At 41.0% G+C, this 19,678-nt stretch overlaps 1 protein-coding gene across 3 annotated transcripts in view; it reads right to left on the reverse strand.

Moving 5' to 3' along the window:
• DAB1 (DAB adaptor protein 1) overlaps positions 1-19,678 on the reverse strand; it is a 123,834-nt gene that overhangs the window by 42,618 nt on the left and 61,538 nt on the right. For all 3 annotated transcript variants that reach the window (XM_042873755.1, XM_042873753.1, XM_042873754.1), the window contains 2 exons: positions 6,250-6,389; positions 4,362-4,460 (listed from right to left, as the gene is read on the reverse strand). In XM_042873755.1, coding sequence (XP_042729689.1) covers positions 4,362-4,460; positions 6,250-6,389 — 239 coding nt within the window. The remainder of the gene's footprint in view (positions 1-4,361; positions 4,461-6,249; positions 6,390-19,678) is intronic.

Consider the following 19,678-nt stretch of genomic DNA (forward strand, 5'->3'; position numbering starts at 1 on the left):
TTACAGAAGCCTCAGCAACAACCTGAAAAAGCCTCTGCAGTAGAAGGTCAAGAAAGCTTAAAAGGTCAGCAAGATGGGCAAGATGTAGAAATCTAAACCCATGATTGGGTCATGTCACAGCTGTAACATAAACTCACCAGAAGAGAACTATCTGAGGCCAGCAGGAAGAGTGAGAGTAGATGGCCAACATGATATACATACACCATTTTCCTTTCTCAGCTTCATATTGAAAGCCTGAAGAAAATGGCTGTGGATTAAATTCATAAAACATGAGCACCACACTGCAATACTTCTTCGCGCACGTAACAAAGGAATTTTACAACACAGGCTGTGGCCAAGCCCTGTATTTTCATCAAGATATGGGTTGGTGTCACTGAACAACTAACCTCTCCAAAGTGCCTAAGAAATCATGAAAATGAGACTCACTCTTTGGGTGACAAAATAAGAGGAGTGGGTGAAATGGTTGGCATCTTAATAGATTGGGTCACAATCCATAGTTTATGCTGTTTCAGACAAACAAGGTACTGATACAGGTCTACCACACTTTTTGGATGACAGAAGAATCTGGGTATTTCACCAGTAATAATAGTTTGTAGAGATATACATATTGCAGTGTATTCAAGTAATCTGTCTATCCCTGAAACCAAATTTTACTTTAACAGAAATAATTCCTGACTTAAAGCTTAACAGCATTTTTTGCCTTTGTCATATTTGTCTTTCACAGTGTCTGGGCTTTCATTAACATCAACAGAATTTTGCAGGTAAAGCATGAATGTAAAAGTATACCTCGTTACATGAATGTAGGAGAAAACAGTTTCCTTACTATTTTATACTAGTATTGTTTTTGAACACATTTTGGAAAGTAACCTACAGTAAACAAAGATTTATTGTAACATTAATAAACAATGAGACAATTACAGCCTCTTTACAGAGACCGTATTAGTCATGCGTGTCTAATGAAGCATTACTAAGCTATCACAGCAAGATAGCCTGATGTGTGTGATTAACAAAATAATACTCATAAATAGCTAATGAACAATGATGGGCCCTTAAAAAATTTGCATATCCTGCTATGTGGAGTTAAGGATTTTGTTGCTTTCGCAGTGCTGAAGATGCATTACAGCGCCTCGTGCCTATGGTGCAAACTCACAGCAAATACTCCTTGTAGCCTCCTTAAATAAAATCTTCCCAAATATTTTTCCATTTTCAACCTAACCTCCTTCACGGATAAATTTACTCAAAGGGCAGAATTCCTGACGGCTGGAAAAATGGTATGATTAAAATCAATACTTTTTGATGAATATAAGGTCTGGAACCTATTAGACCTATAAAGTGCAGGAGAAGAAAATCATGCTTATGATTTTCAGGAATAGCCCGACTACAGCCCTTCATCTGCAATGAATTATGGAGCAATTCTCCTAAGTCATTTGTATGAAGTCAGCTATGACATTGCCAATTTTTAAAAATTTGCTAGTTTTGAGCTACAAATTGATTTTTTATTGTGATAAATTAAAATCCAATAGTAGCACACAAGATAGCAAACACAGAGAAGCCTATATTTTTTCAGAATATTTTTCTCTCTTTCATATCTCGTCAGGCTGCCATTGTGGAAGACATGACACCAATAGCTAATGATAAAAGCTAGGAAAGGGCATCCTAGAGAGGTAGGCAGCCTTAAAAGAGCACTGTGAACCAAAACAGCATTCTGAGAATCCCAAAATTGCAGAAAAACACAGCTAAGGGGGGAAGCCTTGGCAGGGGGTTGGAGGGCAGTGAAAGGAGAAAGCAAACGCAAGATTACCCAGGCTGTTACATATTAAGGGCATATTTTATTCCCTGTTGCACAGATCTCAACATCGGACTCCAAACTTTAGAAACTATTACGTGGTCATCAGATCTATGAGCACAAACTGTGACCTTTTTGCAGTTCCCTTTCCTTTCCTTACCAGAAGAGCAAACATACATGCCCAGTTTCACCTGCTGGAGATTCTCCCTTTCACCTCCACATTGAGAATGGGATTATCACTGCCTAATTGCACTGAACTTATTTTGTCTGGGGATGAAGCTGATAGTATGGTGACTGTGAGGAGCTGGCAAAGAAGCCCACGCAAGCCAGCTTTAAAAGCATGGAAATGAAAAGCACGTAAAATGAAAGAGTCACGTTAAACCTGCTGGAGAAAGCACCCCACATCCCTTTGTCACAGTCCTATTTCAAAAGTGACAACCCAATAGTCCCGTACATCACTCCGGCAGCTCAGGGGCAGACATCTGGAAGGTGGATTTAAAGCTTTCCGTCTATGGCTCAGTGAGTGAGTGACAGCGCTGCTCTGAGGATGATATAGTTATGTCAGATTTAGAGTACAGGGTGTCAGAGTTATGAAATCTTCGAAGGAGACTTGTCATGTCCCCACCTCACTAGCTGCAGATGCGAGAGAGCAGGAATGCTGCAGGAGAGGCAATCTGGCTGAACGACAGCTTTATTTCTAAACGCATCCCTTTTCTCAGTGCCACTTTTATGAAAATAAATCCAACGTTTGTGAAACACTCAGAGATAAGTGCCCCAGGACAGGTCTGCCTCTTCTTTTTTATGTTCCCAAGAGAAGACTAAAAGGAAAGTAACAGGCTGCCTTATTGCCCTTCGCATAGGGTGCGGTGAGGCACCGGTCTGCACACAAAAGAAAAAGAAAACAAAATAGTGGATATGTTGTTGGTGGAGTGAAAACTTTGCTCCATGCACTGAATGAAGCTGGTGTTCTCTGACAAAAGGAAAAAAGAAGGCATGCTATCATGTTAAATACTATCGTAATGTCTACATGCTGGAGGACTCAACCATGACTGCTCTGCCAAGCCCCAATTCTGACACTTCCTATCTTCCACGCACAGGCTGTAATCTCAGCAATGTTCTCTTCAACACTGCTTTTATATGATTACTTTACACATGCAGTACACAGCACATTCCAAACGAGCTCTTCATTACTAACTGCTTGTATTATGTATCAGTGAGCTCAATGACATTGATTTTCTAATAATATAAATTAACTGGCAAAGATAATTTCATCTATCATCAGTAGGGTTTTATTTCTGGCATCGTGTTAAATAGTTAATCTTTCAAAAGATTAAATCAAGAGCCTTTTAAAATTCAAGGCAGAGCTTAAACTGCTATAAAAATCTTCTTAATTAGGATTAAAACAGTTTGTGTGTTGTGCCTTTGTGTCTAAGTAGTATAATGTTCTGCTTAGCTTTCTTCTTTCAAAGCAGTTAAAAATAACCAAACATGTTAATTCTGTGGCAAAAACTGCACCAGACAGTGTAGTCTGCATCTTGCTTGACCCAATGCTGCAGGAAAGTGGCTGCTTGGTAGCCTCAAAGTGCATCCCCAAAGTAAAATACACCGTAGACCTTGGATCCCATACAATATACATATTTTTCCTAACAATTATGTTTAAAATACACCAATTCTCACGTTTACTGCATATCTTACAAAAGAGCAATGTTGCTGCTGACAGAAATATCATGGAATCATAGATTTAATAGATCTCTTGCCTGGGTTACTGACACAACCGTAATCTGAACTATGGGACAGCTGTAGACTGCAGCAGCAGTGGCTCTTGGATTTTTGTGTACTGTTAGTCAAGGCACAATGGTAACTCACATGGCCTGTTGGACATAAAACAGATGAGGGGAAAGGTCCCCTCCTACTCAAATTATCCTGCAAACCCCAACAAAGTGTGTGCAGCTCCTGCTGCCCTTCCTCTTTGTCTTCTCTATTGGGAAAACAAGCTTCACTCACCTGGGTTTGCCCACAGCTCACCTCAGCTTCCCATGTCACATGTAGCCCACTCCAAGCCAACCTCAATCCTAAACCTTTATGAAAAGACTCTCAGAAGTCGTTTGCCCTCTGCTGCTGAGCAGCCTAAAGCAGCACCTGGAGGAGCGGTGGGCTGGGCCCACGATGGATGAGGAAACCCCTATGGGTGACATTACCAGCCTGCAAACAGACCGCTGGTATTTCCAAGAAGCAATTTTGGAAGCTGGCAAAAGGAAAACAAATCACTCCCTGCCACTTTCTGGCCTCCGAGCTGTGAGTGTTGATGCCCATAAGGAGCATTCATGTACTCAAGTAAATTGTTCTGCAGAAGTAGCCAGGACAAAGCTTTACAATAAACCACATCCCCATGCTACACTTTACAACTCAGTCATCTAATGGCTTGTTCTGATATATGATAACCCTTTATCAAGCTTGTCAGAAGTTTTATGTGTGCCTATACTGCTGAGATATTACTGCCCAGCGAGGAAATACTTTTAAAGGAACATCCATGAACAGATTCAATTTTGTGCCACTGTATGGCTGTGTTACTTACCCCTGTCTTTTCGTCGAAGATTTTGATTCCACCAAAGGAGACTGTTAAGAAGATTTTCTGTTTATGCTCTCCTTTCGAACGGGCCGCAGCAACAATTCCCTGTTGAAACAAAAAATACTTGGGCTGGTTTCATTATTCTCCTGGTTTTGTTTTCTGACAGGTGCCCACAGCAAAGCATATGTTGACAATTCATCACCTTTCCAAGAATACTTGAGGGCTCTCCAGGAATACTACCCCTTTACTTTTGGTCTTCTCCCTTTTCTAAAGGCACCCATCCCTTTTATGCTACCCAGAGATCACTGCAAGCGTGCTCCCACTTTCAATCCCTATATTAGCTAATCCTCTGTGGAATTTGTTTTCTTGAATGTTGAAGTTCATTTCTAGTGCACTTCTTCCAGCTGTAAGCCATTCCATTTTCTCTTTTTCTTGCTTTTTTTTTTTTTTTAAGGCAACAACAACAACAAAACCCACAGTGAACAATCAGTGGGGAAAAAATTTCCATGACTTAAGCTCGCTTCATGGGTACACACTTACCTGAAGTAAGCAAACTGAGTTTTTTACAGAAGCAGCAGCAAACTACACCTCTACTGTAAAAAAAAAAACCCAACAACCTGGCATACATGGTTAGTTTTGCTCATGATCTCTGGCTTTTCCTTTGAAAGTGAACTTGCTGATACACAATTCATACATGACACTTCCACAGCCTAACCATAAAAGAAAACCCATTTCCACCTATTTGGGAGCCCTGCTGCCTTAATCAGTAACAGTGTATAAGATGAAACATTAAGCAAATTAAACAGCAAATAAAAATGTTCCAAAATGTCTTCAAGCCTACTAGAGGTCATCGTTTCCCTTGCATAGACATGAATATAAAAGAGAACAACTGACTTGTCAACAGACATCCCAAAAATGATTCCTGACCTTAGAACTCCTGCTGTTACACACTAAGTTTCTGGTACTCCCAACTTGCTATGCTGCCTTACTTCTAATTTTCTAAACTTCTAATGCTCCCTTCCCTGTTTCCATTATCTCAAAATACTGCTCAGAACCACCTCACCATTACACAAATGGGTCTCTGGCATCTTGGAGATGTGGAAATAATATTCCATGGAGGAAAGAAATACAAAGGCTCGCCCAGCAGAACAGTGCTAAGTCTCCCTGACTGCTACTAGCAACTATGGGATGTTGTGAAATATCCAGTAAGCCATCAGAAAGATAGAAATACTGTGGCAGCCAAAGTTAAGTCTGTAGTGCGTCTTTTTGAACCACTTAATTCTTGATTTGTAAATTATTGACCACATCTCTCTTTCAGATTGTTGCAGTAGAAGATGCGTGCCGCCCTTTGCTGCTTATTCATGAACAACCACCTACACTTGCCTGCTCCACAGGACTGGAACCCATTCCCTGTCCTCTCAGGGTCCAACCTCATATTTTGTAACTCCTTAATCCCGCTGTTCCATATCTGAACCTTACAGCCCACACCATTATTCCACTCTTCCTGCCCACCCCAGCAGAAGGTAATGGTTAAAGGGAAGGCTGGAGTTCATTAACAATGTCATACGCAACAATCTCATGTATTATTATTCCTTATATTCTTTCACCTCTCCTTTTGCATAATAAAACCACTCAATTTGCAGCTGTGTTGTTTGCAATTTGTGGACAAATTGCAGCGGTGTCAATCATGAATAACTACTGAACTTTGAGACAATGTATTAAAATTAAACTGGGATAAGCAGTACCAGCCAGGAGTTCATGTAAAATTGACTGATTTCAATACATAATTAACCAGAGCGTGACTCGGTGTCACGAATGGAGAATGAGCAAAAGTTCAAGCTGAAATGCTCTCCCCATCCCTCCCAAGCATTAAACACTGAAGGCTGCACTGCACCTTGAGCTTCATCATGGAGTCCTGGCATAACTTGTCTCCCCGTGCGGCTGAAACCTCATCGATCCCAATCAGCTTTGCTTTGTATCGGACACCGTCACCTTTAAACCTCTTTATTAAAGTGGCTTCGCTGCGATCCTGACCTGAAAAGACAGAAGGGAAACAGTGACATTTGCAGGCAAATAAACGAATAAAAACTCCCAGTTAAGTAGTAAATCAGATCCAGCACCTACCTCAACGTGTGAACATTTGAATAAAATTAGAAGGAATGTACAAGTTCAATAAAACCTTTTGACCTTACTGCCTCACACGAATTCACAGTGGAATTGTTGCCATACAAAATCTCCTGCACAAAATTTGCACACAAATTAGGTTTACGGAAATAAGAGATAAGCCCGAATCAGACCTGACAAATCTGAACACTTCTGATCTTCCTGGGTTGTTTTAATCCCAATACACTTGAGAATTCTTCATTTTGCAGACAAAACTCTCACAGAAACATGCTGCTGTTCCCTCGCATTACAACTTATCTAACTGTATCAGCAATACTCAGGCTATTATCATTTCAATAATAAAAAAACAAACAATGTTATTTCCTTCAAGAATACTGCCGCTCTAAAACCCACACAATAAACACCAGCTCCTTGTTCTGTTCTTTCTGTTGGTAGACACATACAAAGGGCCATCACTAGCAGCGCTGGCTCTCATACGCTCAAGCTGAGAAGCTGAAAAATGGCATGAGATGTTTCTTAATAAAAAAGCAATCACAGGTTAATAAAGCACAGCACTGATAGGGTCAGCGTACATAAACTACTGTGTGCAGACCAGATGAGTACACACAACCACGGCACTACAGCGACGCATGAAAGGCATTTTGACTGTAGGAATATAAGCACTTGTCATGCTTTGGTTCCTCATCCCCAGCAAGTGTCTGCAGAGGGGTTTATTTTGTGTAATCAGTCTTCCTAAACATGCTTAAAGATGCTTTTGTCTGCTGCCTTTGGATCTTTGTGCTAGAATCTGAAACAAAAAGCAGCAGCGAGCTGTAAATAATTGCAAGCAAGCAAGCAGCTAAAGCCAAATACCTGCAGCACAAACAAGCAAGCAGAACTGGGACATCCTGAAGAGTTGGACATTTTTGGCTCCCAATGGATTCCAGCAAAATACGTGAACCATAGAATGGCCTGGGTTGAAAAGGACCACAATGATCATCCAGTTTCAACCCCTCTGCTATGTGCAGGGTCGCCAACCAGCAGACCAGGCTGCCCAGAGCCACATCCAGCCTGGCCTTGACTGCCTCCAGGGATTCAAGGAGGCCAAATACTTGGTCCAAACACGGACCAATGTTGCATGAATTTATACTCCCATCCAGCCATAGAGCTCACCTTGTACTTCTAGGTATCGTAAAAGAGAAACAAGAAGCTAGTTTTAGACAACTGCATTTGAGAATTAGGGCCCTAAACATTCTTCAAACTTATTCTTAATTGGACAGATTGAAGCACAGAAAAAATACTACTCAAAGGAACAACAGAAAAAATTAATAAAATCTGCTTTGGCACAAGTAGTTTTTGATAAGTAGGACAAAATTAGGAGGAAAAAGCTCTTTTGTTTTGCATTTCTATTAAAAAAATCTTTGCCAGCAGGTCAAAAATCTTTGCTAGCTTTACACACATACCAAAGGGGATTAACAAACCTGGCTCAAAACTATGGAACTGAAATTTCTACCATCTCACCATGGGAAAATATAGGTAGCATACATGACTAAGAAAGAATACTTCCAAATGAAGAGCTTCATTTGTTTCTCCTTCACCTAGCACACAGCACAGTCCATGCTGTGAACTAAGAAAGGGCTAAATGTTTGTTAAACATGCTATTTCAAGCATGTTGAGGTCTTGGAGTGTGTTTGAGCACACAAATACCATTTCATTCAATGACAAGGATCTGCCCAGAGCAATGTCTTGATGCCTTATTTATAATTCCTAAAAATAAGGTAGCTGGGAAGGGATGCTGTGCTAGTTCAGGGGCCACCCGACTGTCTCCTTTGATTTATTCTCGCTCCTGCTCCCTCAGAAGGAAATAAACAGCAGGTTGAAACTTCATGCTCTCACATGGTATTTAAAGAATAGCTAACTAAATAAAAGAAAGAAACAAAACGCCACAAATGAGGCACAAATGATAAATCTGAAACTTGAAGTAATGTTAACAGCTCGCCTCGGGGGAACGCCAAGGCAGATGTTGGCACTGCCAGCCAGAATTGATGAAAAAACCCTTTCCTCTTTCAGCCCCCAATGTTGGGCAGGAGGGAGAACATCTGGAGACACGACAAACTACAAGGATCACAGTGGATTTTTCCCGTATGTCTCCTACATGTGCAAAGATATCCTGTTGATTCGCAGTAAATAAAATTCAATTCCAGCAGCTTTCTTGCCAACAATTTTCAGCCTTACGTCTTCATTATAGCAGAAGGCAGCTGTTAGCTAATAGTAATATCGCTGTGACTCCGTGCACGTAAGCACTGCAGAGTGCTTCCTGAGTCATGATAACGAGCGTGCATTCACCCACTTATTTGAACATTTATACTTATTCCAACCTATGATCTATTTTTCAGAATGAAAGTAAATCTATGACATTAATAGCCCATTCAAACACAACGTATGGCTGTGTTTGCCTACGCACAAGCCTCATGTTAATTATGACCCAGATTAAGTAGGATGGAGTGGTTGGGGGGATAAATGACTGGAAAAATCATCAACCTGAAAACGATGTCGATATTTTAAACTGTGGTGGAAACTGCAAATTACTAGAGACTACAAATTCAGCCATAAAAACCCTTGAGCATATGTCCCATGTAAAGCCTGGAGATGCACATACGCACTGCCCTCTGCTACGAACCAGCCATCTGCAACTTGTCTCTCTCCTTGCTGTATGGCCACATCTCCTCCATCCACGTTCACACTGGCTTTCCAAATCCTTGTGCTGCCGATTGCACCGGAAAGCTTTCCACCATTCATTACTAGACAACAGTTTAGAGCAAAATTAGAACACGTGTTTAATGACAGGTACTTATTTTTATAAACATGTATTTCCTTAGGTTTCCATTGTAGGGTGCTTTTTTTTGACTACGCAGACCCCCATACTCATTGAAGCCACAGTGGGTGAGAAGTTCATGTGCACCTCAGTTGCTCACCATCCCCTGTACAGGAAGGGATTTTCATCAGATGACCAACACCATTAGCCCATTCTAAAATGGATTACACTTCATTACCTTCAAGACCAATGGTTATTGCCCAATGATTTGCTCTTGAACTCCTTCACAAATTACTTTCATGAACCAAACATCCCAGGCACTTGTTTGCAATCAAACACAAACATCTCACCATCCAGAAGGAAACCAGAACTGATGCTCAGGTCCCGCACTGAGAAATGAATGCAAAAGCAAAAAGAACACTAACAACAATGTCACACAAACTCAATTTAGAAAGGTAATGACTTTTAATTAGTAAGCATGCCACTGTTGACATAGGCAAATAAACGTTTTGTTTGCGGCATATGGATTTGTGATCCTCAGAGGCACTTTAAATGTAAACGTCTGGGAGATTATTGTATCTACTCCTCTATATGCCACTGCTCCACTTGAAGCCACACGCATTCCAGCCACAGCCACTCCCTGCTAAGCAGCAAACATGGCCTTTGCTGCAGGGTTGCAGCTTTGCACTTGGAATTTGTGCAATCCTAAGAGCACCACAAATCCCCAGAGTGCTGTGATGCAACGTGGTCCTGTGTTGGCAGCTGAAGCAGGGAGGTTTCCCATTGCAGCAGGTTTAGGGTACTTTATTGATCTCAATAAATCTAAAAGTAATAAACGAGGTTTTAAATATATTCAATCATTTTCATCCAAGGCAATATGCCTTAAGATGCCTTCACCAAACTACAGACAGACTTGAAGCCCAAATCCAAAGTACTCAACCTAAGTGCCTCAAGTACACTCAACCCCAAGATGTGACTGTAAACTAGTTCTCAAAGCCCTCTTATGTAGTCCAAGAGGAAAATGAGGCAGAAAGTCCAGCTCTGAACAGCCTGGGCAGAGTGCCTGAAGATGACTCACCTTCACCTCAATACAAGTCCAGGACCAGACTGTAACAGCTCTCAGCCCCACGGAGCATTGAGCCAGCAGTGCAGTAATATGCCAACATGTTGAGCAACCCAGGGGACTTGTAAGTAAGGGTATTTCACAAGCAGAAAAAGAAAATAAACCAGGGCATCGCAGCAATAAGTGCACTACTTCTAACACACTACGTATTCCTCACAGCATCCAGCAATCTAAACCAACAGCCCTGGAAATGGCTATATCCTTTATTTAAATGTGTGAAGCCCTCAGGGTATAATCTGAATTTCTTGATTTTATGACCGTAAAATATATAATGATATTATCACCAAAGTCAGTAACATGCTCCTGGCAATCAATTCGCTGAAGAACGACACACTGGTGTCCGTTATTTTTTCTCCTTTTCTAACTAATAAACTGTCAAAGTTGTATTCATCACACATTCAAATTACAAACCTGAAATAACACCGCCTTAGATCTCACAGGGCTGCAAAACAATCACGCCCGTGCTTATAAACAGCCTACATCTTCACGGGGACAATTAGCATTTTTATAGCACCGGTGCAGAGGAGAACACAAAACACTGCAGCACAGAGTGACCTCCAAGACATGGCACAGGCTGGAGAGCCGTGAATTAATTGCTTAGTGAGAGATGTTTCCCATTAGCTGTGCCCCTATTTCCACGTATGTATTTATCCACACTTCTTTGTATTTGCACATATGCATACGCACACTGCACGCAGCTTCATTTGGTAGCAATTACCTAAGAAAATTCATGGTAATTTTAATCAACTACAGATTTCCCCAGGAAGAGAAAAAAAAAAAAAAGCGCGTAAGTAGGTGTTAAAGAGAAAATATTCACACATAATTGTATGTACCTTTCAGTACAGCAGCCACTGAGAAGCAGTTCACAAAAGAGCCATGAGCAGCTCAGACAGGCCCCTCTCCTTGATGGCACATTATTCTCAATGGTTGCACAGAACCACAGTTCCAATGCACAGCACCCAAAAAGAAACTGGGACTTGATGGTGAGATCGCAGCATCTTGGGAACACAACGGTTTCTTCGCAATGTAACAGATAGCAATTCTACATAGGATGTTTAAACTAAACAAATACACGCCCAAGTCCTTCTCTCATCTAAGGTAAGTACCTCTTTTCTATGTAGAAGCCTTTAGAAAAGTCTTGGTTACAACGCAAGTTGAATGTGATGGAGGGAAACTTGCCCTTTCACCACTCCAGAGTGATATTGGTAAAGGTCTGCAGTACCCCGAATGCAGTGCCTGTTTTCCAAAAGAGCAATGATGCACTGGCACTGCTTCCCAGGGAGTGTGGGGTCATCATCTCTGGAAGTGTTTCAGAACTGTGGGGATGGGACACTGAGGGATGTGGTCAGTGGGCACGGTGGGATCAATTGGGCTTGTGGATCTTGAAGGCCTTTTCCAACCTTGAAGATTCTATGATTCTAGTTTTATGTTGCCTAGTTAACATTGAAGGGACAACTTCGGAACCCTCTTGGGAAGTATTTCATTAAGAAAGTGATGTTGCAAGGTATAAGAACATAAAGCCTCATCAAGCTACCTTTTAAGCTTCCTTCTTTCCAGAATCCCACCTCCTCCTGAGAGCTGCCCTGTCTGGCAGTGCTGGTGGGACCCACGAGCATCCTCACTGGGCAAGGAGAGGGAAACCTCCCTGCTGCTCTGCTGTTGCTTCCACTCAGAAAAAGGTAAAATGCCCAATTTCAACAGCAACGCTAACATTTGTCTCAAGTGCAAACACAGAATATTTTTTGGGAAAATGACAAACCATTTAAAGAGGTGAAATGGAAACCACTCTATAGGCTCAATGAACTCCTATTACGGTTAAATTTAAAAACATTGCCTACAATTTTAAACACAGATAAGGGCTCTCCAGGAAAACTCAATCATCACTCAGACTATCATCTCAGCAGTATTTCCCAATTGTTCAGCGCTGCTATTCACTGTAACCTCCAACTGAGAGACTTTATGGCTCCTGGCACCATTAGCCTATGAATTACAGTACTCAAAGACACCTACACAGCCCCACTCGCAGAACCAAGTTTACTATATAAATAAATAAGATGTTTCCATAGTATTTGCCATCTCTGATCAGAGCTTTATGAGCAGAGATGTCATTCACAAGGTGACAGCAACTGTGCCTGCCAAGTTTTTATCTTAACGTGCTGTATCTACACGAGCTAGTACAAAACAAGACGGACATTTTACTGTCTCCAAAGCAAAATGGTTGAGTGGAATAGATTAAATTATTTCTTTATAGTGCAAGGAATTACATGTGAATATGTCAAGAGAAGAATTCAATTATTTACAGAGAAGGCCTCGGAATAAAATAACGTTTGATTAAACTTTTGGACAAATCTCAGTGCTAGGAAGGTTGGGGCGAGCACACTGGGGCTGACAGTGACTGAGTACACACGCTCCATGGGCAGATGACAAAGCACTCGTTTTAGATTTAGCCAGAAGGCTCACTGATCAATTTTATTTTCTTAGATGGTCTTTGAGATGACAGTGTATGGGCACATCGTCAGACACAGAAATGACCAAAAGCTGAATGTAATTAAACTTCCTTTCAGCCTCCATGCTGTGCAAGTCTTCATAAATCTCCAAAAGCCACTTTGTAAGGTGCCTTTCCACAGGCTGCAGAAGCAGCTAAAACCCCTGCTATAAACTGAAATACGACACTGCAATAAAACTTCATTTTGAGGCAGTAGCCTTGCTCAGCGAGCTCTAGGGAATGGACAAAAGTGAAGCAACGAGAAGTTGGTGGTGCATTTTCTGCGTAAGTAATCGAGATAAAAATTAGGATTGCAGCACAACTGGAGGGGATGGGAGAAGAGAGTTTTCTGTGGCTTTTCTTTCTTAAAATACAGAACTCTGTGAGCTTTGTTCACAGATGTTTCAAGCTCAGGCAAATGTTTAAACCAAGTAAACATCAAAACATCAAGTAAATGTAGCCCTTGGGAACACAGGGTCATCAAGCAGTTCATCCCTTACCCATCTTGGTATGGAATTGCATCTTTCTGGGACAAACAACTTTGATTAAAGGTGACTGAAAATATTTGCTCCATCTCTGCATTGCTGTGATTGATTTTACAGTAATTTTTAATGAGGGTTAGCAAGCAAACAGTTTTACAGGTGTGCAGTAAAAGCCCAGATGCTTTGAAAAGAAAGGGGCACATCAGGGCTGCGCTAACATGGCCAACCAGAGCAGCCAGCAGGCAGTAGCTGCTGCCAAACGTTCCCATAAAGGAACTTCAGAGTAGCAAGGAGTGGCCATTTCAAAAGGTGCTGAGAAACCATGTGTCATTTCCCAACCAAATCTGAACTGGTGGCGGAAGCATAATGTGAATTGCAATTCCAAAATTCCCTGCAGCAGCTGAAACGTAGCCAAACCAGTAAAAAAAATAAAATAAAATCTTTTAAAGATGAACATTTTTATGTGTGAAGAGGCAGCAAGATTTGCAGAGCTACTGAATTCACCTGACTCTCTTTAATCCTACAGTAATCAATAAAATCCAAGTCCCTGTTAAGGATCTACCTGCATCTGACTTTAAGAATGTGATTTGCAAGAACAATTTTAATTAGACTGTAACTAATCCAGGACACAGACATGCACACACATACACCTAGTGCCCCAAAGTCACATCGAGACACATAAATTCACAATTTACACTTCAAAGCATACAAATGCATTCTGTTGATGAGTCTATCCAAGAATTTCTTTTTTGTTGTGTATGATGAGAAAAAAAGGATGGAGAATCAGTTCGCTTCCTACAAAGGCCAAATACTTGTGCTGCCCTAAGATAAATGTTAATTCTCCAAGACTGTAAAAAGAGCAAGCGAAGAAAAGGTTACGCTCTGATTAGCCCTCCCAAATTCCTCACATGTTCAATAAGAGACCAATTTATTCAATTACATACATTAAAGTCACCAAAGAAAAGAGCAGGAGCCCCAGACAACTAAAGTCACTGATCTACACTTCAGCCTCTCTTGTCCACAGCGTGGTCTTGTGATGCATGAGCACTTTGTGCACCTACAGAAATATGTCAACGTAGAGGGCTGAATATCTGCAGTTTGCTCTGCAGAGTCCATGCTTCTGTCCCCTGACTGACTTGGCTCACCTTTGCAAATGATGTGTCACCAAAAGCAGAGCACTTGCTTCCTTGGGAACATCAGTCTCAGGCAGCACAAGGCTCTCCTCCATGGTCTGCTATGAAGCTCAACCCACCCCACAGAATCATAGACTCTTTTAGGTTGGAAGAGGCATAAGGTCATCAAGTCCAACCTTAAACTTAGCATTGCCAAGTCCACCACTAAAACATGAAACCATGTCTATAAGCACCACATCTGCATGTCTTTTAAACACCTCCAAGGATGGTAACTCAGCTACTTTACCGGGCAGCCTGTTCCAATGCTTCACAGTCCTTTCATAAAATAACTAATATCCAATCTAAACCTCCCCTGGCATTACTTGCCCTCTCGTCCTATCACCCGTTGCTTCACAGAAGAAACCAATCCCCACCTCACTATAGCCAACAACAGGTAGTTGTAGAGAACTGTAAAATCTCCCCTGGATTTCCTCTACTCTAGTCTAAAACATCCCTGTTCATTCAGCTGCTCTACCCAAGACTTGATCTCTAGATCCTTCACCAGCATCACTGCCCTTCTTTGGGCAGGCTCCAGCTTCTCAATGACTTCCTTGGAATGAGGAGCCCAAAACTGAACACAGTGTTCAAGGCACAGCCTCCTCAGTGCCAAGAGAAGTCCTTCCCTACTCCTGCTAGCCACTCCGTTTCAGAAACAAGCAAGAATGTTGTTGACCTTCTAGGCCTCCTGAACACACTGTTGACTGATATTCAATGGTTCATCATCTACTTTGTGTCACCCAAACAACACTTAGGTTCCCATCCCACTGAGCAAAGACTCCAGCAGAAAAACCACATTGTGTGCCACATAATCATAGAATCTTTTGAGTAGAAAGGGATCTTTAAGTGCCATACAGTCCAACTCCCCTCAGTATACAGATTAATCAGGATGCTCAGAGCCTGGTCCAGCCTGTCCCTGAAAGTCTCCAAGGATGGGGCTTTCACCACCTCTCTGGGCAACCTGTTCCATGCTGTGACATCAATGTCAACCTACAGGACTACTCTGCACTTCACTTGCTCTGGCATAAGTGATACTGGCCATTATGTCGGGGTTTATTGGTCATCCCAACGATATGGGTATAAAGTACAGTTCTGCACGGTGCAGACCAATAACTCTGGCTGAAAAAGCTGAGTCCAAGGCCATGCCATTAAAGACAGCACATGGCCTCTGGGGGAAATTAGATACCCACGTTACAAAGCCTTCTCTAGTGCAGAAAAAGGGAAAGCATAAAAATGACATGTTAAAAATGCACAGTCAGTAGATTTATAGGAAATATTCTATGATGACATTAATTCAGTAAGAAAAGCAGCTGCTATTTATTTTCCATGGGCAAACGGAAATACCAGTATTCACCACATGGCAGTCAACAAGAAAACATAATGCTATTTCCCTCTTGAAATTGTTCACTTTATGCAATCCAACGTTTCAGGGAGAAAATTATTTTCATTTTGGCTTCCCACTGCCTCTGCAACATCAGAGAATGTCTCTCCCTGTTGGAAAAACAATAGGAGGCAAAGAGAAAAGCAGCTTTATTTCTGAGACTTTGGGCTAAAAAACACCATCAATTTCAAAATTACAACAGTGGCAAAGTGCTTCTTTCAATCTGGTCCTTTCATTTTTGCCTCCTGCTGCTGTTCCTATTGTCAAAGTGGCAGCAGGAGGCAGAAATGAAAAGACTACTGCAGGCAATCACCCCATGGCAAAAAGTTAATAAGAAGTGAAACACCCCTGTGCCAGAACAGATTCCAGAGGTAAGGTACTGGGGTTTATGCCTCTCACGTGTACGGTGCCACGGAGGATCAGCACACCAGGAGAGCTCTTGTTTCTGGAGCCACACTGCTCAGGAATCAACCATCAAGATTTGAGGTTGTTGCTCAGGAAATTAAGAATTAAAGAATTAGCAGGAAAGTGATAAAAATACAACAACAACCCCCAGTAACAACAAAACCCACTTCAAGTAACAGGAAAGGAAATTATTCAACTTGGAAAACCTGCGGTCATTTTTCAAAAGCAGGTTGGGTTGTAGGGGCACAAGGTTCCTGCCAACCTCAGCCATGATGGTTGAATCCAAAAAGTCTTGGTGGTGTGCAAGTGGAAACAGGCAAAAAGGCCAAGTTCAACTGCTTTGTGCTACCAGAATTTCTACAAAGTTACACAGTTTAACAAATGTGCTGCTCTTGAAGATCAGCACCTACAGTTTGTACACAAGGGCAGGAGACCACCATCATTCCAAAGCTGAGCAGTTCTCTGCTTTGATGCTGCCTCCTTAGTGCTCCCAAGACTCTATCTGCTGACAGGTGACCTAAAGGATGGCCACATCTTATCCTTATTGAGAGATGTCTGTGTGTCAAAGGCGCAGTTTGACCTTTTTATAGGAAGTTTTATGTTGTTGGAATAAACCAAGCTAGAGAGCAGGACTTGTACCTCTGTTTGTCCCCCATTGAAGGCCTGAAAGAGAATATATTTGCAAAAATTATACACGTATTTCTACTACCTTTGTAGTAAGAAGAGTTCATTACAGGAAAGCAAAGTCACATTCCTCTGAAGGCCGTGGGAAAAGAAGCATGAACAAAGTTGATTTTGTCTACAGAAGCTCCTTCAAAGTGGAGAAAACAACTGAGAAGAGAGAAGAGGAGCTGATCATGTTGATTTTGATTGATTTGATTGATTTCTTCATTGCAAGAATTATACAAAAAAAGGAGAAGGTTTTCTTCATGGAAATGAGGCCCAGACAGTTACCTTCCTCCCATTAAAAAGAAAAAGCAATAAATGCACTACCATTTATTGTGCTAGAACTGAACAACAAAAATTTATGGAGCCTGAAAACTATATTCTATGCAAAGTGAACCTAAACGGCTTCAGCACCTGCACTGGTATTTTAAAATAAAGGAAGATGATTGAAAAAATAAAAATCCATATAAACTCCGAGGAAGGAGTGTTATATTAACTTAACCTGTGCAAAATTCTTGTCCCATTAACTTTAAGGACACGCAGATAAAATCAGTTTGCTGAAATCAACACAGGCATTAAAAACAGCTTCGGGGAGAAAAATAGAATCTATTTATATCATTAAAATATTGCCAGACTTCCGAAACATTAATACTATTTCTTGTGCAGTTGTGATTATCTTCAGAGGAGCATCTTCTGTCTGCTTGGTGTGAGACTCCAGTTGTTTGATCACTGGCACCATAAAACTGTTCAGGCTATTTCTAACACAGCAGCATTTTGTGAGGCCATGCTAAAAGCACAGATTGAGTGATGCACGAGTCCTCTTTTGGACTGCAACCCAATGCCTTCTCAACAACTTGCCTATCAGTTATTCATTTACAAACAGAATTGACCGTGTCTAATCTCCATGAAAAATAAAAAAGTGTCAAATAATTTAATGTCTGTAGGAAGCTTAGTGAATTATAAGATAAGGCATTGCTATGCCAGGTTAGTGTGCTATTAGCTAGGGGATTCTCAAGCATCTGTCATGCAAAGTAGGTCAATTTCTAGCCATATAATTCTGATTATGTCAGAATATTTATTCACGAGTTTTCTAATTCAACATACATCAAATAAATCATACTTACGTTTAAAAAAAAAAACAAAACACATCTAAATTATGGTTGCTAACAACTGGGTTACCACAGCTTCAAACACTCCAGTAATCCAGATTCGCAGATCGTGTTTTTTTCTTTGTAACATACTAGGCATTAACAGAACTGCTTCTATTTTCTCTTTTTAGTCTGGTTTCTCAAGGAAACTCTTGTTCCAATGAGAGATTTGGAATGACATCAACCTGGGATAAAAAGCTGCAGATAAGACTTCTGCAGTAGCACAGAGATGGAAAAGTCCATTACCCACCCATGGTCACCTGTGACCATTTGGTCATATGAAGACAGGAACAAACAGCAGATCTAGGCTTTCAGCTCTATTGCAGGAAACAAGGTCTCCAGGAAGGAATGGCTTTAACTCTCTGCAGTTAAGAACTTGTCCCCAGCCAATTAAGAAAGATACACATGCCCTTTTGATCCTCTTTCACCTTTGAATATTAACAAACCTTCAGGTTGCCTTTAAACAACCACGATAGAAAGATAGAAATGTTGCACGTGAAACAATTATTAGATGATGGAACTCTGTAATTCATCAACCATGCAGCTATTAAATGCATTTTGGCCACTGTGAATCATTAAGAAGCTGTACACTGCCCTTGAAAGTTTACTTCTCTGACACCTCCAGGAGCTATACAAAGACCTGAGCACATTACTTCCCATATTTGCTTGACATACACACACAGCTATGTTTTGTCAAAGACCTTTCTAATCATAGATAAAAGGAGGGCATTCATTCTTATTAAACACTTTCAATTACCAATGTCCTAATATTAATTTTCTAAATGTCCTTCTGCAGGGGTAATCAAACCACGATCTGTGTTCCCTTTGTGAGCCTGCTTTTCATGCAACGATTTAAATGCTATATTTTGTTTCATCTTAATAGCTTTCCCTTAGACCTTTTTGGTAGTCTGCAGGCATTCAATATAATCTGATCGTTGATTCTACCCACAGCAATTACCTAACTGCCCATTGGACTGGCTTGAAAGAATCACAACAGTCACTAATAAGACGAATCCTAGAACTACCATTTAAGAAAAATTCTATTAAAATTTAAATGCCAGTACTTTTCTTCACTCACTCTCCTACACGATACAACAAAAATAAAATCTATTTGACATTAAAAACATCACAACTGAGCCAGAAATGGCAGATCAAAATAGGAATTCACACGTCGAAAAAAATATTTCTACCATGCAGATTTTATGGTTAAAAATTACTGATTTATAAAAGAAATCCTTCATGTTTTAGGAAATCTAACATTAGCAGAGCACAAGGAGTTACAGCAGATGGGGTAAGGTAAGAAAAGCTTGATCCTTAGAACCATATTTTTTTGAGTTTGACTTGGTTTCAAGTGATCGGATTTCATCTTTTCACAGCTCTCAAAAATTAGGCAATGGCCACCTGAATGGAATGGAATACCCCAGGAGAATCCAACTGCTCCACCATTCAACCAAGGTCCAACTGTGCTGACATGGGAAACGTGGAACCCACTTGGAATTCAAAGGCAAATTCTAGAGCACGGGTGTCCAACCTTTTGGCTGCGCTG

This window comes from Lagopus leucura, unplaced genomic scaffold, assembly GCF_019238085.1.
Source record: "Lagopus leucura isolate 7727_CA_CO unplaced genomic scaffold, USGS_WTPT01 Super-Scaffold_100009, whole genome shotgun sequence".
Taxonomy (NCBI): Eukaryota; Metazoa; Chordata; class Aves; order Galliformes; family Phasianidae; genus Lagopus; species Lagopus leucura.